Consider the following 24,262-nt stretch of genomic DNA (forward strand, 5'->3'; position numbering starts at 1 on the left):
TGAATCTGAGCCAGAATACGAAAAAAGAAAAGGTTTGAGTGTGATGTCATGTCCTCTAGTTTGCGTAATCCTATGTAAAATTTCCTTTCTCATAAAAATAAAATATTTTTGAATCTTCTCAATGGTTTCGAACGATTTTTTAGGAAAGTATAATTTACGTTTAAAAAGATCTTACCTTTTTCTCGATGAAACTGCTCCACTGCTTGCTGGTACAATACATCTGGAAATTCTGGAAAAATACCGGTCCCGATGAAGTCGCCGGCAGATCCGGCGCATTCGTTGTTAATCCGATCAACAAACGAGATTTCTCCAGCAAGGCTTTAAGCACGGGAATCAAAAATGAATACTGCTCTGAATCACCAACCTCAATTGCACTACTAATGGCTTGGTTCAAACTATACAGAAGATATCCAGCTTCTGATGGATCTTGATTCACTCTGTTCTGTAGCAGAGCGTGCAGCTTAGCCGTGGCCATCGCTACGATCCCCGAGTTAGGATTATTAGAACACTTTAGCAGTAGCCCCAAACACAAGTGAGACATTTCAGACCAATCGTCCGAGCTGCTTTGCTGAAACACCACCAAAATGTCCAACAGTGATAAAACACCATCAAGTAACTTTGTCGAACACTTTTTCGTATCATCTTCGTTCGGATCGAGAACCACCAGATCATATGCCAGTCTCAGGAGCTGTGCTGCATTCTGCTGATGAGTGATGGCGAGCTGTGCGTTTTCACTTAAATCAATCAGAGCCGCTTGCACTCCCATTTCCAAAATGCGCAGCCTTAAACTCAAATGCGAACAGTACAATTCATTGTTTAGTGCTATCAGATTTATACACGCCATGACTTGCCCTCGTTCTTTCCACGAATCATTCGAGTTTTCCACTCCACGCCACAAAATGGTAAATAAAATATTCGACACTAAATACACAAGATTCTCTTCGTCGTTGTCCTCCACATACCTCGGATTGGTATCGTCATCTCCGGTAAGAGCACTATCTAAATCGTCAACACTTCTGGTAGAATGCGTGTCATCTCGCACCGAAGAGACTGCCAGGGACTCGTCGAGAGATATATTCTCCTCACTGCTGCTTGATAAAGACAATGTGCTTTTCTTTCGCCCTGATGCTTCCTCGAAGCTGAGCGTCAGTGATTCTAACGTATCCTGAATATCCGAGGTCTTTTGCCGGATGGCCGAATAAACAGAGGTTATAGACGATGTGATATTATCCTTAACAGCCCCCTGTACACTATCGGCGAGTTCTTTAATTTCTTGTTCAATCACGGTAGCAGCTTCCGTCATAAACGAGTTCGAATGTTTTGGAGTTTCCGGAACCTTCAACTCCATAGTTTCGTCATCGAAAATCATCAAATCATTTTGACCCACTCCCACCGATGATTCACTTTCACGCTTAACAAATTCTTCTATGTCGGTCAGTATTTTCCCCTTTTCCTTTTCTTTCTCCGAAAGTGAACGATTCTCAACAGGCTTCTTGATGAGCAAACGGGCAATCGATTCCTGCCAACCAACCTGTTTGGCGATCATTTGCGGCGCTTTAGATTTTGTGAATGTGCACGTCATTAATCTTTTGGCAATTTCCAATTTCAGCGTCAAACTGGCTAAATTGGCATGATAGATTAAGCATAGTGCCCCGGCGTACCCCATCTCGGTGTCCTGGCAGAGATTCAAATCCAGTAATCCCAGTATCACATCCGGCTGCAAATCGAACGGTATCATAAACGAGAACAGCCCAGGATATAAACTGTTGCACTCGATTGAACTGTCATACAGACGCAGGGCGGCTTTATGTTTGCTGGAGATACGCTTCGTGTTCAACATTCCTCCGATGAATTTTAGAAGTCGCTTGTGAACCTCACCACCAAAGTGGCGATCCATAAACAATGTGTACAGTGCTTCTGCCATGTTGGGTTCGTACATCAGCAGGAATATTTGATCCTTCGCATGTTTGCTCTCTATCAGCGATGTGAGCATATCCAGTATTTCTATCACCACCGACTCGACTTTGATGGTGGTCAAGAAAATAAGCAGGGCGGAGATCTGGAAAGTAACAAAAAAAAACAATGTGTTAGTAAACTATACCAAACTATTATTTCAAGATTTGGATGTTTATGCATGGATACAATGACTGTCATATTTAATGTAGTAAGCAAGAAACAAATATTAAAATGTCCACAAATGTTCTCACCTCGACCAACTCATGGTTTTAGCAGCTATCCATTCGAAATAACTTTCCAAATATCAACATTTGATATAGGCCACCCTCACGATAAAAATCTACCATTCGAGAGAAAATACCTTTTGAGCTGACCAATTTTAACTAAAAGTTAAAAAAACATTTCCAAATGATTCACAGCCTAAGAGATACGAAAGATATGCAAATTGAAAGGCGGGTTAATATTCTAAAGATAACGGTCATTTCTTATTTTGCGTAAAGTGAGGGTCATAACGGACATTCGGCATCATTTTAAGAAGTGATCACACTGGAGGTGGTCGTGAATTTTCCTAGTTCGCTACAGAGGTGATTTGCCATTTTTTTATCTACAGAGAAACAGACATAATTTTAAACTGTACGAGAAGTAAGGTCATTCGGCCCAATTTTGAGCCGTGCTACTGCTGAATGTTCAAAATTAACTAGTTTATTCTTCTTTACAATTTAATAAACAACATTTACGCCTAACGTGGCTACGCCACATCGTTTCAGATCCCCTGCAGTCTGACATCTCTGTCGCTCCGTCGCACAGAGGAGTAGCTAGAACAAATTCTTGGCCAATAACCAAATAAAATGGTGCTATTTTAAGGGTTTTTAATCATTTTTTATTATATATTCAGCAAAATCGCTTTCAAATGATGATGACTGTATTAAATAAGACAATATTATAACGAACGTAATAGAACACAACTATTTGTATAACCTCCGCTTGAAAATAACCGAAAATAGTAGTGTTGCTGTTTGTTGGACCAGCTTTAAAAACACCTTTTTTAATAAAGTTATTCCAAATTTGAATGATAAAAAAGTTATATTATACGGCAAGATCCGGTAAAGTTGCTGAAACAATATTACAAAACAAGATTCCGGCTATTCAAAAAACATTCAATCTCTTCCGATCTTTTCCGATCCACAAATTCCAAGGGATTTGAAAATATTGAAAATTTTACTAATTTGAGGTACGCCAAAATGCTGTAGGGTCAAAAACTATGTTTGGCAAAATGAATCTTTATGAATATGTGCACAGGTATCCCTTTTCCTCTTCCTTTTCCACTGACCAACTGTTCATGCAGCGGAAAAAACAAATGTATTCAAAAAGATCACCTCGAAAATACTAGTATTCGGGAGGATCTAGAAGACTGACCCCTGCACTGGTAAGTGAATAGATGCCAAATAGTCCCAAAAACCAGTTATTTTCTATTTGTAGTTCATATTAAGGCATAATAACAGCAATAGCCGCAATAAATAGTTTTGGCCAGTCGACCCCAGTTACTCCTCTGTGCGTCGTTTTTAAACTAATTCATAGTACCTATGTTTGAGTAATCCGAGCCAACGAGCAGATAACAGGTTTGCTTGCGAGGAGCCGAAAGAACAGTTCATGATACAAAGAAAGATAATTAGGATAATTTTAATTATTGAAACGCTGTACCGAAAACCAAAACACCCTGGCAATCATAATAATAATAGCCAAAATAAAACATACTTCCAGTGGATTGCAGTTCTAGTGCGCTGCATTAACAAAAACTTAGTGAATCTGCACTATATCCATAAAAATTTCAAAAATGAACAAGCACGAAAATTTCAAATATGAAACTTAAAAGAACTGCTTATATTTTTTTGTTTCGATTATAGAGGTTTTAACCTTAAGGTCATTCGCCTCTTCGGGTTAGACAAATCTCTTATGAAAAATTTCTAACCCCATGTGCGGGGTCGGGACTCGAACCCAGGTGCGCTGCGTACAAGGCAATCGATTTACCAATACGCTACGCCCACCCCCAACTGCTTATATTTAAAAGAAGGCAAAATATGTTATAAAATCTATTCACTCGAAATATAATCAATATCAGGTAATTGAACACACGTTTTCGAGCTCTCGATCGAAGCAGATTGTTTTCTTGTGCCGTGCATAGAGTGAATAAATATGTATACATTGCCAGTGAAGGTCAACCATTGTTAGAGGCAGCCTTTGTTCGCCGGTGTCTAGGCTGGTGAAGTGAATAGTGGAATAGTCGGACACGTCGCTATATAAGCTAAGTATTTTTTTTTCATTTTCCTTTCCCCCGATCGGTCACTACTTTTTAGATCCCTTTCCCTTGAATACAAGTTTCATCTCTCGTTTACATCAAGTGCTACCCTCGTGCCTAAATAATATTTTAGAGATGTCACGGGAGCTGACTGCTAACTACCCGACCGTAGCTCAGATAGCACGTGTTAGAGCTAATAAGATACGCATATTAGTGAATGACCTCGACCAGGTAAACCAGATTGCTCGCAGCGAGCGTTTTACAAAGCAATTTATGGTGTATGTACCTTCTAGGGCAGTGGAGATCAATGGGGTCGTCACCGAACCGGGTTTGAAGTGCGAAGACGTGTTGAAGTACGGGGTTGGTTGCTTTAAGGACCCCTCACTTCAACATGTGAATATTCTGGAATGCAAACAATTGTATTTAGCAAAAACTGAGAATAATAAAACAACTTATTCATTGTCAGCAGAGTCTAAAATTCTCATACCTATTCAATGAACGACGAAATTCCGAGAATTCATCTTCGTCCTTTCCTTGCCTCTTTCGTCGCTAAATGCATGAAAAAATAAAACAGTAAAGGCGATGTCCCCTCCTCTCTCGATTCTACGAAAACGAGTAGCAGCAGCAGCGACTTTCGTTTTCCTATGACAATCCGAAATTTCAATTTAGTTTTGATGCATGCTCAGTAATTTGCGATTCTCATTCATTAAATGAGATAAATGCACACCGATCAGGCTTCTGTCTTACAATACCGTCATTAGCTCGCAAATCTACAGAATCGAGCATCGACAAATAAATATCATTACTAATGTATTTTCATTTCACCAGCAGTAAGCTCAATATCGAAGTTACCAATATCATTCTGAATCTCAAAGCGAAAATGAGCGTACGGAGAGAATAATGAAAACGCTCTGCTACATGCTTGCTTTGTCCTAGCCCGTTGTCTGATTTTCGATTTCGCAAAGTGCTAGTAGTATGGAAAGAAGCTTCGTTCTTTCGACAGTTTCGCCTGATTTTGGCAAATGAAAAAAACATTTTCCGACTCTGATTGTCAGACTCGCTTTGGGTAACTGTCTCCGGGTCTGCCCTCCCCAACTAGTCCTCCTGGATAAGTTTCGTCTACCTGTTCGCCTGTTTGTACCGCGGGTAATTAACTGCAGCAATTTCAAGCAGATGGGCCACACAGCCACCCATTGTGGCAATAAGAAACGGTGCGGCAAATGCGAGGGCGAGCATGAGGATGACACTTGCGGTAGAGAAACTGAAAAGTGTATTTACTGCGGGGGCACTCTGCATGATCTTAAATCATGCTCCGTGTACCAGCAGCGCGGGGATAAAATTAAGCGCTCCATTAAGGAGCGCTTGAGGCGCTCTTATGCAGAAATTCTTAACAATGCTTCGCCATCTGACCCTTCCCAAAATTCCTTTGCTCTTTTGGCTGGCATTGAGCAAGAATCTGAAGACCCTCAAGAGAGAAAATTGGGCTTGCGGAAAGTAGTCTGCGTGCTTATGACAAGGGCTATCACGACATCGAGAACGTTGTCTGGGTATGCGCCGGGTATTTGGACGCCAAGTCTCAGTTAAAGGATTCCCTTTGGGCCCGAGAGAAACCACTTAATGTCCCAGCTCGAGATATGCTGGCAAATCCCGATCTCCCCTATATGTCCCTTATTTATACTTTTTATACTTTCATAAAAACGATACATATCCCAATTTAGCCCCTCTCTCTTATTTCTCGTTTTTAGAAGTTTCCTCCTGCCTTGTGGAACCGATCAGCTCCACAGTGCCGCTATGTAACCGCCCGTTGCTCTTACTACTACGCCTGCACAGAATGAAACTGAAGCGAGAGCGACTCGAGGTCCGATGACTACCATTCGCCAATCCGATACTCGACGACCTACTACACTGAGGCGCTAATTTGTTTCGCTGATCTCTCGTTTGCCAAAAAGTTGCAAATTTTGCTCTTCTTTCCCTGTCACAATCTACGCCTTCTCTTCCCTATCCTTGATGCAACTGCTGTTACACCGATTTTGGAAATAAGAATATCTTGACCAAGCATAAATCTCCGCTAAAAAATCAAATTTGTATTCTGTATTCCTAGTTTTAAGATAGTTGTAATTTTTACTCTTCATTAAAACTATTGTCCTCTATCTTATAAATAGAATTATATCCCTAGTTTTAAGATAGTTGTGAAATTTCTCATAAAGACTTGTTCCCCCTTTTGTGTACCAAACTATATTGTTAGTTTAAAGATAACTGTAAAATATTTCGTAAAAAACTATTACTTCCCCTCTTGTATATCAAACTGAATTCCTTGTTTTAAAATGTTTCATGGAAAAAATCTTTTGGCCCATCTCTTGTAAATAGAATCTTATTTCTAGCCTTAAGATAGCTGTAATTTTTGTTCTCTTTCATAAAAAAAACACATTTCAACATTGTAACCTCCTAGTTTTAAGATATCCAAAATGTAAAAACAAAAGAATTTGGCAACCCCAAGCTTACGCATTTTTGCCTATCAAATAAACGAAATGAATAAAAAAAAATCAGGTAATTGATAACAACACATTATTATTATTATTATTGCGTAGTGCAGCTTTAACCTTATGGGTCATTAACCTGATAAACTACACATTCGTCTGTTATAAGAAATTACCTTCAGTGAGATCACTTAGCAAAATTATGCCAAATGTCCGTTGTGCCAAATGTCCATTATGCCAAATGTTTATTATACCAAATGTCCGTTATGCTAAATGTCCGTCATGCTAAAATAACTTTTCGCAAAATTAGAAATTATGCCAAGTGACCGTTATGATGAAGAAAAAATAAATTATGCCAAATAACCTACAGTGTGATCAATTTCCAAAATTATGCCAAATGGCCTGCTCCTGTGCGTTAATGTCTTACCAAGCATAAGCCTCCGTCCCCAAAAGCAAACTTGATTATAGCTTTTTCGTTTTTACTTGGTGCTAATCCGATGTAGTGCAAAAAATAGACAGACTGTTTACACCCAAGTTTGAATGGTGTCAAGCCATTTGGCATAAAGCCATTTGGCATAAACCCGTTTAGCATACAGTTATTTGGCATAAGTCATTTGGCATAAAGTCAACTGGCATAATGGTCATTTGGCATAACGGGCATTTGGCATAAGCACGAGAAGGAAAGCGGCGTAGCTACATTCGACGGTGGCATTTTTTTTTTATTTATAGCGTTGGAAGCGACGATACATTGCAAGCAAACTTGTAATCCACGCCCATTACTCAAACATAGGGGCTATAGCGGATTACTCAAACATAGGGCTATAGTCAGTTTAAGTCCGACTGAGCGGTAGCGAAGTCGGACAGCACGTTTGGAAAGCGATGTGACTGCAGCCACATTAGGCGGCATCATGTATTTTTGCCTTTCTCATATAAAGAAAGGCTATGCAATCACTGTAAAAATCGACTTTTTAACCGAGGCCCGGAGGGCCGAGTGTCATACACCATTCGATTCAGTTCGTCGAGATCGGCAAATGTCTGTGTGTGTATGTATGTGTGTGTGTATGTGTGTGTGTCATTTAAACTCACACAATTTTCTCAGAGATGGCTGAACCGATTTTCGCAAACTTAGTTTCATATGAAAGGTATAACGCTCCCATAAGCTGGTCCCATAAGGTTGAAGAGTGCGGTCACACAGCAAATTCCTATATAAACTGGTACCACCATGATGTTCAAATGATGTAAAACATATTGAAATTGATGTAACATTACTCTAGTTTGCGGGTCTGGATCACTAATGATCAATCAAAGCAGCTTTGACCACATTGGCCACCTATGACGGTTCATGACGCCCCCGGGGAACCCGCCAAGTTCCTAAGCTAATATCACACCTATTCCCCAACGAATTCTTTACCGATTTTTACAAACTTGATTTCAAATGAAAGATACAGTAATACCATTGACTGCTACTGAATTTCATTCGGTTCTGACTCTTGCTTCCGGAGTTACAGGGGTGTTAGTAAGGATACACTGGAATTTCCCATATAAATCGGTACAATCGTAATACCTCAGAGGCTAAAAACTATTGAAATGGTCACCAAATTACTTCTAATCGTAGATCTAGATCACTAATTGCCAATCAAACATTCTTTGAATATATTGTCCACTATCGACGATTCCGGAAATCCGGAATTCCGGGCGTATTCCACAATTAAAGTCACATCGGTTCTTCGGTGATGACTGAACCGATTTTCTCAAACCAAGTCTCAAATGGAAGGCAAAATATGCAGTGGAGCATTGCGTCTGTGTATGTATGAGTGTATGTATGTATGTATGTATGTATGTATGTATGTATGTATGTATGTATGTATGTATGTATGTATGTATGTATGTATGTATGTATGTATGTATGTATGTAAGTATGTATGTATGTATGTATGTATGTATGTATGTATGTATGTATGTATGTATGTATGTGTGTATGTATGTATGTATGTATGTATGTATGTGTGTGTATGTGCGGATTTGTTAACAAAATGTCCACATCGGTTTCTCGGAGATGGCTGAACCGATTTTTACAAACTAAGATTCAAATGAAAGGTATAATATTCCCATAGGTTGCTATTGAATTTCATTTTCAACCGACATCTTGTTCCGGATTACGAGTTGAAGAGAATCGTTACAAAACAAAATTTGTTGATTTGTCCACATCGGTTTCTCGGAATTTTCTGAACCGATTTTGACAAATCGATTTTAAATGAAAGGTCCATCAGCTGCTGTTAAGTTTTGTGTGGATCCGAGTTCTGGTTCCTGAATTACAGCAAATCCCGATTCTAACGAATTCTGCGATGAATGTAAAAAGGTGGAATTTTTTCCAAAATGTAAACACAACTGTTGAATTTGTAGATCTAGGTCATCAACAGTCATTCAAAGTCTCTTTGGCCACACTGGCCACCATCGATGGATCCGGAAGCATCTTGATTCAGAATAACGGTTATATTGGTTTCTCGAACTGATATTAAATTCCATCTCCATCCGACTTCCGGCTCCAGAGTTACGGGTTGTGGAGTGCGATCACATAGAAAACTCCGATTCAAACTGATAGGTGCTCTTATATATACTTACAAAGTGTAATAAGAATGAAAGACAATTCCACAATGTTATATTGTACGAACCAGCTATTAAATCATAGTTTGGAGAAATAAGAAAGGCACAATTGCACCGCTAAGTGGATTAAAACAGGTTTTTCTTAAAGGGACCACATGAAATTTCAGAAATCGAATTCGTACTTTCGATGCCAAATATCTCCAAAATGCATGAAACGACTACATTTTATGTTATGTCGAAAAAAATTTCGGCTGCTATAGAATTTTATGTTGATCTGAATCCGTTTCCGTAGTTACGGCTTTGACCCTCAAAAAGGCAAGGGATCTCAGAGGCCCGAAGGAACTTGTAATTTGAAATACAAATATGATCAGATATTTTCAGTGCTTCGATTCTCTCACTGATAAAACGATAAAAAGAGGCTTACGATTTCGTTGGGTCTTAGGAGAGATGCTTCTTGAAGTCACAATTATAGCTTACCTTTTTGAGGGTTAAGAGTACGACCACTCATATAAACTGATACCATTATAACAGTCTAGATCACTAATGACGCCCCAAAGTCGCTTTGACATTGACCGCACCTACGACGGTTCCTGAGTTCATAGAAGTAGGAACTGAACTGTATTTTGGAAAAGGGCCTTTCTTATACAGAAAGGTTATGCGCAATCACTCTGAAAATCGTCAACCTATTTTTCTTTAGACTGACATAGGATTTATGGACTTTACAGGAGCGTAGCTAGGGAAGTAAGGAGGACATCAGCTCCGTGGCTGGCGAGCGTGTGTAGGCGAAAAATGTTACGAATGTAATAGACATTTTCACAATTATATTGAACATAATCGGCCATGGAGTCATAGTTTGAAGAAATGAGAAAGGCACAATTGCACCGCTAGGTGGATTAAAACAGGTTTTTTAAATTTATTTATAGTGTCGGAAGCGACAGTACTTCGCAAGCAAACCTATATTCGCAACACGATTTTCTTAATTTTGTAATTCATATTCCGTCTAAAGTTTTTGTTTCAGTGGTAGTTCGTTGATGCTAAATATCCATTATGCCAAATGACCTTTATGCCAAATGACTTTTATGTCAAACGGCCCTTATGCCAAATGACCGTTATACCAAATGACTTTATGCCAAATGACTTTTATGCCTAATGACCTTATGCCAAATGACTTTATGCCAAATGGGGTACAATCGTTTGAATGGGTAAATGACACCTACACCGGTATAGTAGTGCACTGTCAAAACGAAAATGTGATTAATAAAAGTCAATTATTCTTCTTCTTGTAAATAGAACTGTATGCTTTAAGCTAACTGTAAGATAACTGTAAAATATACAATCTTTCAATGTCATTTTTCCTCTTAGATCTAACATCAAAAATTGTTTCAAAATTGTAATTTTCTTTTTAGGTATATAAATGGAAAAAAAGAAAGTGGCACCACTAGACTGCCCAGGAACATAATAAATTTCTGAAAACTCAATCGACCCACTCCTTAGTCGATTTCTAGTCCGACCAGGAGTACTTGCTGCAAATTTGAAGCAAATCGGACAAGTCTAGCTATCTGACAAACGCTCCTAAAGTTTGTATGAGATTTTCCGACAATTTACATGGAGAAAACCCACTATCTCGCATTTTCACCTCTAGGTGGCACTGTATGCATCGTATTATCACAGTAAGTGAAAATAAGAAAGATACTTTAATTGTCTATAACTTTGCCGAAAACTGCTATTCAATCCGGCTCTGTTAAAAGAAGTTGTTGAACTGTTAACGATGTGATGGCTGAGTCAGTTTTGCATGGGGCCTAGCAGCGCATGGTTTAGTATCAGTACTCGATTCCTGCGAACTAAACATTTTTCTGAAATGACGGTTAGGTTTAGCTCAACAGTATGTTCAAAAGAACTATAGTAAATAATACGAGCCATATTTTGGTGAGAAAAATTTAGTTCAATCTGTGACCGCATAGAGGGCGCCAATACTAACTTTTCATAGAAAAGAGATAGAACATCGACATTCGGAAGAATTACTGCAAAATGCCCGTTCTACAACTTTATAGAAGACACCTAATTTCTATTTCTCTCCGTTGAAAAGTTAGTGTTGGCGCCCTCTATGCGGTAACATGTGGAACTAAAATGTTCTAACCGAAACATGACTCATATTATGTACTATAATTCTTCTGAACATACTATTGAGCTAAATCTAACCGTTATTTCACAAAAATATTTAGTTCGCGGAAATCGAGTACTGATACACAACCATGTACAGCTAGGCCCCATGCAAAACCGACTCAGACATCACTTCATTAAAAGTTTAATAACTTTTTTATAACAACGCCAGATTGACTAGCAGTCTTCGGCAAAGTTATAGACAAAAAAATTATCTTTCTGATTTCACTTACAGTGATGATACGATGCATACAGTGCCACCTGACGGTGAAAATGTGAGGTAGTGGTTTTTCTCCATGTAAATTGTCGAAAAATCCCATACAAACTTCAGGAGCGTTGGTCCTGTAGCTAGACTTGTCCGATTTTCTTCAAATTTGGAGCAAGTATTCCTGGTGGGACTAGAAATCGAGTCAGGGGTGGGCCGATAGGGGTCATTTTTTTCTTGTCACTCTAGGCACCACCAAGCTATCGCAAAATGTGTCTATCAAATAAACGAACTGGTAAAAAAATTCAAACGTTTCAAAGATCCACACATTTTTGAACATAAACGGTTTATGTTATCCCTCCCCCCCATCCATCTTACAATTGAATATAGCTCCTATATTAAGCTCTTAATAATTCAAAACTAGAATTCAAAAATACAATTAATGCCAAGAAATAACTGGCATATGACCGTTTTCTTCTAAATTAAAATAATTATGTGAAATGATCCTTACAATGAGAACTATTCGAAATTCTTAAAGATAAAATTAATATATAATACAAATTTGCATAACGCCGAATGACGTTCAGTATTGCTTTTGAAAGGTATACCAAATAACCGTTATAGCAAATGTACTGTTTAGCAAAATGCCTTATTCGAAATGATTTTAAACTAAGTATCCCAAACCCAATTTTGAGCTACGTTTTACAGATTTCGTAGCAAAAATACATACCCTATATTAAATATTAGTCCTGTAGTGTAATAATGGTATGTTGGTCTGTAAAAAAACAAATGAAAGACTGCAACTTACCTCTTTGATATTGACCTCCTTCTGAATGTAGTAACGAAGAATCCTAAGCAGCGAGTCGCGCACCATTTTTGCATCCTGCCCGGGAAGAGTGCAGGTGCCAGCAAAAAATTCCTGGATAACGTCTAGCATAAACTGTGTCCCAAAATGTTTCCGAAAATACTTTCTATCATCCTTTATGATAGCACTGATGTACTGTACGTGCCCAATGACGATCTGGAATGGAGCTCTAGCCCAAATACGAAAATTGAACACCAAATCTTTGTACAACACATGCAGCATATCCATATTAGCAGACGGCATCTCATTTTGAATCGATTCAATCAGAAGTTGGACAGCCATTAGAACATTTACATCAAACAGAGCTTCATTGCAGTTCTGCAAGAGCTGGCTAATGATACAAATGGCTTCGTTTTTCAGGATACTTTCTTTATTGAGGTCATTGCCATGGATAAAATTTCTTATCAAGCAGATGAAACAAGCAATTGGGTTCTGTATGATTTTTGACTCTGTGAGTGAATTAGATTGCAGCATCTCCCAATCACCGAAATATTCTTCCCGGGTTGGCGATGCAACCGGTGTCAGCGGTATCAGCTCATTCGAGGTGAGAACATCCGACGCTGGAATTTGACTGATACAATCCAGTATAGGCAACAGCGACATCATTCCTCCTACTCCATTGATAGCATTTTGCACAGATAATATGCTGGATGCATTGGCAACTACGTGTCCATTATACTGATTCCCTGGAGCAAGGTCCAGGCATAACCCATCGTAGCATGCACGAGGGGAAAAACAAAAAACGAACTTTGATGCCATATCGAAAGATTCGATCATATCCGTAGCAAGGACACTTGCAATACTGGGACCTGCGTCGAATAAACTTTTCAAATTTATATTTGTATCCGCTAGTAGAATACTGCCCAGTTGACCTTTGAGGCATATGGCTTCACCGAACACTAGATCTTGCATCCCGATCGGGTAAGATTTTACGCTTGGATCCAGTGAAGAATGCGATGGTCGAGCCGGGAGCGTGAAATAGCTGGGAACTTGTGACACTATCCCGGGAAAGAATGTCCGCTCGATTAGGTTGGGAAAAAGTCCACCTCTGGGTTTCTCCTCCTTCTCGATGGGCGGAGGTGTGCCTTCTGATGTCGTGCTGCCCATTCGAGCAGAATTTGACTGATGGGATGTGTGTGTAACTTTTCGGACATTATTGTAGGGTGCGCCAATGGCACAGTAGTGGAAAAGCTGTAAGACGATGGAAATAAAAAGTATTCAAATCAAAAAAGATTAGATCCTACCTCTGCAAATGCCGGATATTTCATTGTGGATCCCAACTTCTGCACCGAATCGATGTACACATTAATTTGATGATATGAGAACAGCCTCTTTGGCGGAACCACACCGACGGTAATCGAGTGCCATCGGCCGTCCAACAAATGTGTCGACTGGACAGTTGCCGTGAAAAACTCCTTTTTGGTTATAACACTTACGACAAAGTTGCCATTCTTCTGGATGAAGAACTCATATCCTGTTCCGAAGTTTGTCGTCAAACTGAACAGATGTCTGCGATAATTTTGCAAATTTATTTCCTCGTCATCACTGAAAAGTTCAATGTCTTTGTCCAATCGAATCCAGGCATGAAAAACAAAACCGTGCGCTGTGTCCCATTTACGAATCTCCGGAATAGTGATCCCATTCGTGTTACTCTGAATATCCAAATATTCTTTGGGACTTGTTCCAAGTGACAATCGATGCTGGGAAACTCGCAAAATAACTTCTACCAAATTTTTTCTATACTCGAAGTTCAGTTCATTCCTGAGCAGTCCGAATAAACACTTGAGCTCAATTGGAAGTATGCTGTGTTTTGCGAGTTCCTCTATCAATTTCAGCAAATTAATTGAACACTTTGCCGACAGTCGGCTATGATCCTCTAGACAGCTCACCACGATTCGTTTGATCATTCGCTGCTCGCAGATGGAATGTTTACTGAAAAAATAACGAAAGGTTTTGATAGCAGGTACGGATAACTACATAATTTACCAACCTTTGTAAACTGGCGGTGCATTTTTTCAGCAATACATCGCTGAGATAGTTCTGTTCCATCTCGCCCATTGCCGGGATCCATTCGACTAGTTTACTGACAATACGAGCATTCAGGTTGCGATTATCGCCTCCATCGAAAGCAAAGTACAGACAATCGCAAATCAAGTCATGCGAGGGCTTACCAAATTGTGCCAAACCGTCGAAAAGAATGTTTACGTTATTGGTGTGCATTAGATTGTACTGGATCTTCTCAGAACTACTGCAAAGTTTATGAAAACTTCTCACCAGCGTTGAGCCAATAGGTTGATGATCGATGTTCCAAGACTACAAAGAAACAAATCGTGAAACAATCCATTATTCACGCGAAACCGATTGAAACTGTTCCAAATACAAACCTTAACGCGATCCGGGATCTGAACCAAAGTGGATAGAAACTTAGCTTCGAACATGGCATTGCACAGCACTTGTTTGTTGACGTATTCCGGTAGTAAGTGTTCTATTGCTCCGATAATTGAATTTAACGCACCTACATCCACGTAATTATTGCCACTTTGTGACAGTTCGAAACTGTCAGCTGGTGATTTTTTCTGAAGGAAGTGATCCGTTTCCAAAAGGGTTAGAACGGCTCCCACGTACAGTTGAAAAATGGTAAGTAAATCGATTTGGCGCTGAAACAATGGAAATTGATCGGTAAAATCCTGGAATTCATGCAATAGCTGCAAGTTACCTGTTCAGGACTAGACTTTTGTAATATAATAGCCGTTAGGGTGAAACATTGTAGTACGAGCTGGCGTAGGTTTGAATCACTTTCCCACTTGGAAACAATATCCATTATAATGGTAACAGTCGCAGGGCTTATGGCACGTAATCCATTGTGCTGAAATTTCCAGATTTTTGTTAGTGGTTTGGCAAGGAATTATATAACAAACATGCATTTAATTGAGAAGCATTAGAACAAGCCAAGCAAATAACTGGTCAGTTACAGGAATACTAATTGAAACAAGAAACTACCCAGTTGTTAACGACTCACCACATTTGCTATTCCTTCACCAGTAGAATTGTTTAGATAGTAGGAGTTAATATTTTGTTTGGCAACAGGTTCTAAAGCAACCTACAAAAGTTTACAGTTAAAAGCGTGAAAAATACACAAGAATCACGTTATAATGATACTCCTAATGATTTTATTATTTAAAGCTGGGGAAAATACAATATAAAGGCAAAAATTACTTGGGATTGTTTGGCATAAAATTCTGTTAGGAAAACATGATCTTAAAAGCACAATAGGAAAACAGGCTGGTTTCGAGTCATCGTTTGAGTTGTCCAATGCTTAAGTTCTGCTTAGGAGAAATTCAATGTCAATAGCATTGTCTTACTGTGACTGTGAAGTCTGGTTATAAGAAGAAACCTTCTTTCTTTTCTTTTTGAAGGTTTACTCCCTAAATCGTCACAGAATCTTGGAAACTTAATAGTCTGTTTAGGAAACAAAATATTAAACTTTTTTCGCAATTGAAAATACCCTAGAGGATCAGGTACGATTCAATTGCAAATTTTTCTACTAGAACATTCTCCCAAGCTTGTGTTTGACACAAGCTCTTGTCGATCTCGAGTTGTGTCTTAACCCTGCTTATGCAGTCTCTGATCGAGTAGATTTTAAACCACTCACACCAGTTGGTAGTGTTATTAAACAAGTTGAATCAATCGTACAATAACGTTGCTAGTATTGCAGTGCAAAGAAACGATACATCCTTCATGGCCAGAATACCGTTACCAAGCTATTCTTGTTCAGTTCCAAATAACGTAGGTCTTACCAACCCACCTTCCTAATTGTAAGTCAGTCCAACATAATCGACAATTATGCCAAACAACCCGCTACAATTTGAATTGCACCATCACCACACTGCCGTGATCCGCATAACAGTCCCATTTGCTATGGGTTTCCTATGCAGGTGGGGCTGTTATGCGTATCACGGCAGCACAGACAAACCCTAACGAGTAACTCACCTGTGATCCAGAAATCACTGCACCCAGAATATGGAATAGATCCTTCCCAATCTCTGGATAACAGCAGACGTTTTTCACCTGGAAACAATCGTAGACGAATGGCACAATCTCGGCATGCATAGGCGATATTTTGTAGCTTAATCGTGCGTAGTCTGCTATTTCTCCACGCAGAAAGTTTCTCCAGGTGAAGTAAGGGTCATAAAGAACTTCAAGAAAGTTACTGAAACATTTGATGAACTGCTGCTGAGCTGCACTCAATGCTGTTTGGTGGCTTAGCTAAAATACATCAAATGTAATCGCTGCATTTCAACACTTATAAAAATGTTGAAAATTACCTTATTAATGATTGCATTCGATATAACTACGCAGCTTGATATGTAGCTCGATTTAATGATAGTTGCGATGTTGTCAAAGTGGCGGCAAATTATTGTCAAACATTGCACTAGCAATTGTATTTCTAGCAGTGTTTCATCTTCCTGTTCGTTTGCTTCGATGCTGGATGCCTGCGAAAAAAAAATCATCGGCCCATTAAAGTCAACAAAAGAAAACAAACAGAAAAACACATCATAGCATTTCCAAATCCCCCAACCACCCTATCGTAGTCAATAAACACATTCGCCTACATGCCACTCGAACGTGAATCACACGGGTGATGTTTTCATTCCCGTCCTTATCATATCTGCTTTGTTTGCAGCTACATATGTAGGTATCCTCTTTCATTACGCAACCGCCTTCCAGAACGAAGCTGGAAAATGAGAAATGATATTAACATCTAACCTTTTCGAATTTATCCCGTGCAATTATCAGAAATTTTTCAATAGCTGGCAGCAACTCTTCCGGCAGTCGATTCAGGTGTGGTCCTGAATCCGAAGAAATGGTTGCCCAGTTTGGAACATTTTCAAAGTCCAACAGAAGCTGGTTCTGCCAGATGCTGACGAATCCCTGGATGAACTGGCGGAAGTAGATCTCTTCATTCTAAAAACAAATCATTAAAAAACAGAAATATGCGATTTGTTTTCATTTTTGTAAAAAACATTGACACATCTGTACTACGGGCACGGCACTTCGTAGAACCAAAACATACCTTCGTCGTATATTGCACCCACAAATTGTAGATATCCTTTTTGGAATCCATCACGGATCCGGTAAGCAGTTATTCGCGAATTGCACGATTACTCATTCTCCGGTTTTAGCATAATTTTCACCTGATCGCTTCACTAATCAGTGCGGTTCACTTGCTAACACGTATCTTATTGTTATTTTTCACACCAGCAAAACATTACACCCCGAGAGCCAGCGACAGAACTAAAGATAATGCAGAGAAATGCATTCCAACATGCATCGCCGACACAGCCGACAGAGATTTACACCGGTATTGGTGCAATGGAATGTCAAATCACAAACAAACCACCGTGGGTTTGCCGTACGCAATTAATTGTCAAAAATGTTGAGGTTTAATATGGCTGCGTACACCGATACTTTTGAAACAAACTTTAAAAGTAATTGATACTTTGTGAAAATTTTATTCAAAGGTAATTTTGGGGTGATGAATTCAATTTTAATCAAACCGACCGGCTAATCTAAATATTTGTTAGCCTAGAGTGGCTTTAAAGGTGTTTTAAGTGACAACACGTATGATAGATTCCTCTTACACACAGAAAAAAATATTAGTAAACGTAAGAGTGTTCCGCTCTTAGCAAAAAACAACCAACGCCAACTATTAGGTTGAAAGTAAAACTTTTAAATTAATCAAGAATTTAAAAGTAAAAGTTTTCCTTTTAAGCAAATGAAGAATAGTACTCAAAACAAAAGTTTTATTTTTAAACTAAGAGTATACGTTGGTTGTTTTTTGCTAAGAGTAAAAAACTCTTATTTTTACCAACATTTTTTTTCTGTGTGTTCGCATACCAAAATGCCATAAAGCCCACCCTTTATAATCCATTTTGGATTTGAAGGTGCTAAAGGGAGCAAAAAGATCAAGTCACCAGTCACCGTGCGTTTAAGCGGATTTGTTGTGACTTCAAGTCCTGTTTTTTTTTATCAAAATGATAACCGCTCTCATAGTCACCGTAAAAATATCTACGTAATACCACAGACTAACAGATATAACACTCAAAAACAAAGCTTCGCCCGCTTTAACGGTCATTTTAAAAATATTTGTGGTCACATTTGAAATTTTGGCGCCACTGACATATGAACAAGCATATGGGGGATAGACCACTAGTGAAAAATTGTTCTCAAACCTCAGGGGTAACCCACCAGTAAATGAGTGTTTGGGATTGTGAATTTCTGGGAAAATTGTCGGATCGATGTTTTTTGAGAGAATTCCCTCATAGTGTTATGTCTGTTAGTCTGTGGTAATACGTCACAGTTTAAAAATAATAAAAAATATTAGCAAAAAACGAGAAAAAGGAGTTGATACCGGCTTGAACCTTCGTTCGAATCGGTCATATAGTTTTTCAACGGCAACAGTCTTTCTCAACTACCTGTATTTTTTCGACAATCAGTTTTCTCAAGACTACCCACTTTTTCTACTCAATCAGTTCTTTTCAAGACTAAAACATTTTCCAAGAATAATTCATCCTAAAGAAATATATAATTCTTCCAACATGCCTGGGTCCCCCGTGTGCCAAATATTAAAACTAAACGGAAAAGGGTAACTTCTCCACCCGAAAATTCAATTAATTGCAGCAACTCATTCGATGTTTAATCCGAATGTGAAGCTGACGAAATTTATAATTTTTTTACACTTTAACGACATTCAATTAGCTAGAGATTCCTGGGTAGGGAAAGTTATAAAAATTAAAGCCATAGTACTCAAGTGAGAGCAAAAAAAATATAAATTTCCTCGCATTGTAATGCTAATGAGAAGAAAACGCAATCACCTCTGCCGATAACAGCGATGATCTCCGACTTCAAAGCCTTTCGAACTGAGCTTTCGACGTTCCTCCCGGAAGTGAAAGTCTCTTCAGATTGGCCGAAGAGGAGAATGTCGAGTTACAGCGGAGGAATTGATTAGCCACAAACGACTACTCCAATATCTTAAGGAGAAGTTATATAAATTTTATTCATATGATTTCAAGACAGATGGACCATTCAAGGCTGTCTTGAAAGGGCTACCACAAGGTCAAAGTTAGGATGAAATATCCAACGTATTGAAAAATTTACTTGGCTTTTCTCCAGGAGCTTTATTTAATTCATTTTAATCGTAATGAGGTTAATAATTTGAAAGTATTTCAAAAAGCACGTTTTATGTTCCATGAGCGAGTAAAGTGGGAACATTATAGACGACATGGGGGCAGAATTCAAAATCTGACCCAGTGTCGTAGAAGCCAAGGCTTTGGGCACGGCACAAAAAATTGTCATTTGGATTCCAAATGTATGATCTGTGGTGATGAATCGCACACGAAAGATACTTGTCCGGTGAAAAAAACCACAAAAAGTTTCAAATGGGTTAATAGGGATCTTTGATTTGGAAAAATTGTGTCAGTTTTCCATATGTATTGGTAGCGGGTGTCCTTACGAGTACACTCATATCATTATTAAACCTTAATCATTCTTTTATGATTTTTAAATTAAAAGAAAAACAAATGAAATTCAACCAGCAAACTGACAGTTGTCCTACTAAATGACGTATCTGCAAATATCTCGTTCGCCTCATTGTTAACTAGGACAGAACCCCACACAGCATGATCTGGTACTTTGTCAATCCGCTAGCAGCCTGCCATCCCAAGTTTCATCTGCAAACTATGGTAGATCTGATAAGGCAACCTATAGAGTCGTGCAAGTCGCATGGGTTTGGATGTGTTATTGTCCTAAAAGGAAACAAACTAAAAAATGTTTTTTTCAATAGTTTCGGGCCAAAAAATTGAAAAAGACCTGAGATATTAACTCACGGTACTAATCTGCATCAGAATATGCCTTAATCCGCACACCTCTAAAGATCCCTATTGTAGCGAAAATCATAAAATGAATTTGTGGGGTTGTCCTGTTCGAGAAAAAATTCTAAATTCTCGTTGTAGACAACAAAAACAACAAATTAAAAATGTACTTACTTCTTCAGATACAATTGAAGAAAACACGTCCAAACGTGTTAATCTGATTCAAAATAGCTTAACAACTTCTTCTACCTCCGTTACACCATCCTACAATGATGTGTCATCTTATGCTTCAGTGGCAGGTAACAAAGCCAAAATAACGGCTACCGTTACCACGCCTACAAACTCGTTTGCATCCAACGCTTCCTTTAGTCCAATGGCAGATCCAGCGCAGATCAAGAGCATAACGGAAGAAAAATTAAAATACTTGCAAGACACTATGTTACCTATGATGATTGCTATGTGAAATTCTATCTCCATGTTTGAAACTTTTCAAGCGGGGTGGGAATTTGCTAACAAAATTGTAATGAAATTAAAGTTTAACAAATAATCATTTAAATTTATTAAATTGGAATGCTCGGTCATTAAAAACGCGCGAAGACGAATTTTTCAACTTCTTGAGGATACATAATGTGCATATAGCCGTTGTAACCGAAACTTTTTTAAAACGAAATATTAAATTGAAGAGTAACTCTAATTTTGTTATTCATAGATTTGTTCGAATTGTTGGATTCGGCGGAGGAATCGCAATAGCGGTTAATCGCAGGATCAAACATTCCGTTACGCCGTCTCTTGACACCAAGGTGATCGAGAGTTTGGGGATCGAAGTTGAAACTGATCTTGGTATCATTTTTATTGCTGCAGCCTGTTTGCCTTTTCAGTGCACTGGCGAGCAAATTAATTTCTTGAAAGGAGACTTACAAAAACTTACAAGAAATCAGTCGAAATTCTTCATAATCGGTGATTTTAACGCCAAACACCGAGCTTGGAATAATGCTCAAAGCAATTCCTAAGGTAAACTACTTTTTAATGATTGCTCTGCTGGTTCGCGAACACTTATCTTTTTTCGGTAAGACTAATATATCTCGGCTTATTCCCCACAGTTATTATTCAATTTTGTTCCCGAATGGTCCTACGTGCTATTCGTCTGTAAGGAATTCATCAACAATTGATTTGGGTTTGACAGATCCAAGTCACATTTGTAGCGAATTGATTATTACACATTGATTATTACACATGCTGACTTTTTTACTTTCTCAAGAAGCTGTTTCCAATCCCATTAGCTCAGTGTTCAATTATCACAAAGCGAATTGAGAAAGGTACAAAACTTACATTGAGAATAATTTTAATCATGACCTTGATTTACAAAATAAAGCTGACATTGATACGGCATTACAAAATTTAAGTATATCTATAGTTGATACTAGAAATTTATAAGTACCAACAACACAGAAAAAAATTAATGCTCCTATTATTGACGACGATCTTCAACTTCTGATTCGCTTGAAGAATATTCGAAGACGTCAATATCAACGTTCTCGTCATCCTGCTATGAAATGTATCTAAATTCGAAATTAAGCATAGATTCACACTCTTAAGAAATGAAAATTTCGCGAAAGAGGTTGAACAAATCAAGCCAAATTCTAAACCTTTCTGGAAATTTTCTAAGGTTCTTAAGAAACCTCTGAAACCAATTCCAGCTTTGATGGAATACTTCTTACAAACGAAGAAAGAGCTCAAAAACTTGCTCAGCAGTTTGAAACCGTCCATAATTTTAATCTCAACGTTGTGATTCCCATTGAAACCGAAGTCTTATAAAAATATGAAAACGTTTCAAATCAAGTATTGTCTCTAGACGATATTGTTGAAACAAACTATGATGAGATCAAATCCATCATGAAAAAGTTAAGAAATATGAAAGCTCCAGGTTACGATGGAATTTTCAACATTCTTCTTAAAAACCTTCCCGAAATCACCTTGAGATACTTGTTCAAAATATTCAACAAATGTTTTGAATCACTGAAAGATGGAAAAATGTCAAGGTTATTCCTATTTTGAAGCCAGATAAAAACCCGGCAGAAGCATCTAGCTATCGACCAATTAGTTTATTCTCTTCTATTAGTAAATTATTTGAAAAAAATATCCTAACTAGAATGATGGCACATATCAATGAGAATTCTATTTTTCTTACTGATCAGTTTGGATTTCGTATTGGACATTCAACTACTCATCAACTTGTGAGAGTAACTAACATGATAAAGGCAAATGTCGCTTCTAGACATCAACAAAGCTTTCGACAGTGTTTGGCACAAAGGATTAATTGCCAAAATGTGGAATTTCGATTTTCCCATTTTCCAATTTACCTAATAAATATAATTAAAAATTATCTTACTAACCCTACAGGTTTCTTATCAGAATTGTAAATCTAATATGCTATCCGGTAAAGCAGGTGTCCCTCAAGGATCAAGCGTCGCACCAATCCTATACAATATTTTTACCTCTGATCTTCCAAATCTACCTACAGGCTGTAAAAAGTCACTATTTGTGATGATACTTGCATCTCAGCCACTGGTAGCAGTCTTCGTATTATCTGCAGTCGACTGCAATGAAGCTTGAATATTTTCAATGATTAACTGAAAAAATGGAGAATTTCCACCAATGCGACAAAAACACAATTGATTGTGTTTCTGCATAAGCCAAGAGCTTCTTCTCTTAAACCAAATAATAACTATATTATTAAATTTAATGGTTTGAATTTAACGTGGTCAGATCAAGTTAAATACTTGGGTTGGATATACGATAAAAAAACTCACGTTTTAGGATCACATTGCAGGAATCCAAACAAAATGCTACAAATATATAAAATGTTTATACCCTCTTATAAATAAGAACTCTAGGCTCTGCCTAAAGAACAAACTATTAATTTATAAACAAATATTTAGACCGGCAATGCTATATGCAGTGCCAATCTGGGCAAGTTGTTGTGCTATTAGGAAGAAAACGCTTCAAAGGATTCAGAATAAAATTCTGAAAATGATTTTGAAGCGTCCTCCCTAGTTTAGCGCAAATGAGTTGCACAGACTCGCAAACATAGAAACATTAGAAATTATGACGAACAGGTATATAAGCAACTTCCGACAAAAATTGTTGCAATTTTCAATTGCAACGATTAGTTCTCTTTATAGTTTATAAGTTAGTTTATTAGATTTGTTTAGCTCATTATTCACAAGACAAGTAGGATTAAAACATCCTACTGATAAAAATACTTAACTGCGAAAGTATATTATATGTTAATAGTAATTAACTGAATCATGTAAACAATAGGGATGAAAAGTCACCACTGGTGGCTGAAGACCCAATATACTAAATTAGAAATGTAATGCAAACAAAACAATATAATCAAATAGAAAGTAATATATAAAAAAATAAAAAAAGCTCTCTGTGAGGAATGTGTTTCGTGCTCCTATGTACTTGCTATGTACTATGCACTATGGTCGACATAATCTTCCAACTGAATCCACTATCCGCCATACAATCGAAAGTTAGAGTTAAGTTATTGGATGATTAGTATCCGAATCGGCTACATCCAGCACGAAGAAACCATAGCGGCAGTGGCCGAGAGTGTACGCGATGATCGCGAAAAATCGATTCGACACCGTTCAGCAACTTGGTGTATTCAGGCCCGTAGTGTGTAGTTAGCGGGATTGGCCCCCGTCGAGAGCGCCAACGCTAGAGGGGCGCTGAAATCTTGATCTGCTTTATAAAATGAGTAAGGATAAATCATAAAATAAACTATTGTTCGAAAGTCGGGCGGAAAAAAGCCAATGTACC

General features: G+C 38.2%; 1 protein-coding gene across 2 annotated transcripts in view; it reads right to left on the minus strand.

Annotated features, from left to right (window-relative positions):
- Positions 1–17,869, minus strand: part of LOC131683542 (neurobeachin-like protein 1) — a 181,786-nt gene extending 163,917 nt beyond the window's left edge. Inside the window, exons 1-11 of one of the 2 annotated variants that reach the window (XM_058965597.1) lie at positions 17,638–17,869; positions 17,331–17,528; positions 16,889–17,056; positions 16,554–16,829; positions 15,583–15,663; positions 15,280–15,429; positions 14,948–15,220; positions 14,554–14,876; positions 13,808–14,495; positions 12,507–13,754; positions 176–2,059 (exon numbers count right to left, since the gene is read on the minus strand). In XM_058965597.1, the coding sequence (XP_058821580.1) occupies positions 176–2,059; positions 12,507–13,754; positions 13,808–14,495; positions 14,554–14,876; positions 14,948–15,220; positions 15,280–15,429; positions 15,583–15,663; positions 16,554–16,829; positions 16,889–17,056; positions 17,331–17,528; positions 17,638–17,688 (5,340 nt within the window). In that variant the 5' untranslated portion in view covers positions 17,689–17,869. The remainder of the gene's footprint in view (positions 1–175; positions 2,060–12,506; positions 13,755–13,807; positions 14,496–14,553; positions 14,877–14,947; positions 15,221–15,279; positions 15,430–15,582; positions 15,664–16,553; positions 16,830–16,888; positions 17,057–17,330; positions 17,529–17,637) is intronic. The other variant, XM_058965598.1, reaches the window with a different exon arrangement.
- Positions 17,870–24,262: the final 6,393 nt, after the last annotated feature.

Source organism: Topomyia yanbarensis, chromosome 2 (assembly GCF_030247195.1).
Source record: "Topomyia yanbarensis strain Yona2022 chromosome 2, ASM3024719v1, whole genome shotgun sequence".
Lineage (NCBI taxonomy): Eukaryota > Metazoa > Arthropoda > Insecta > Diptera > Culicidae > Topomyia > Topomyia yanbarensis.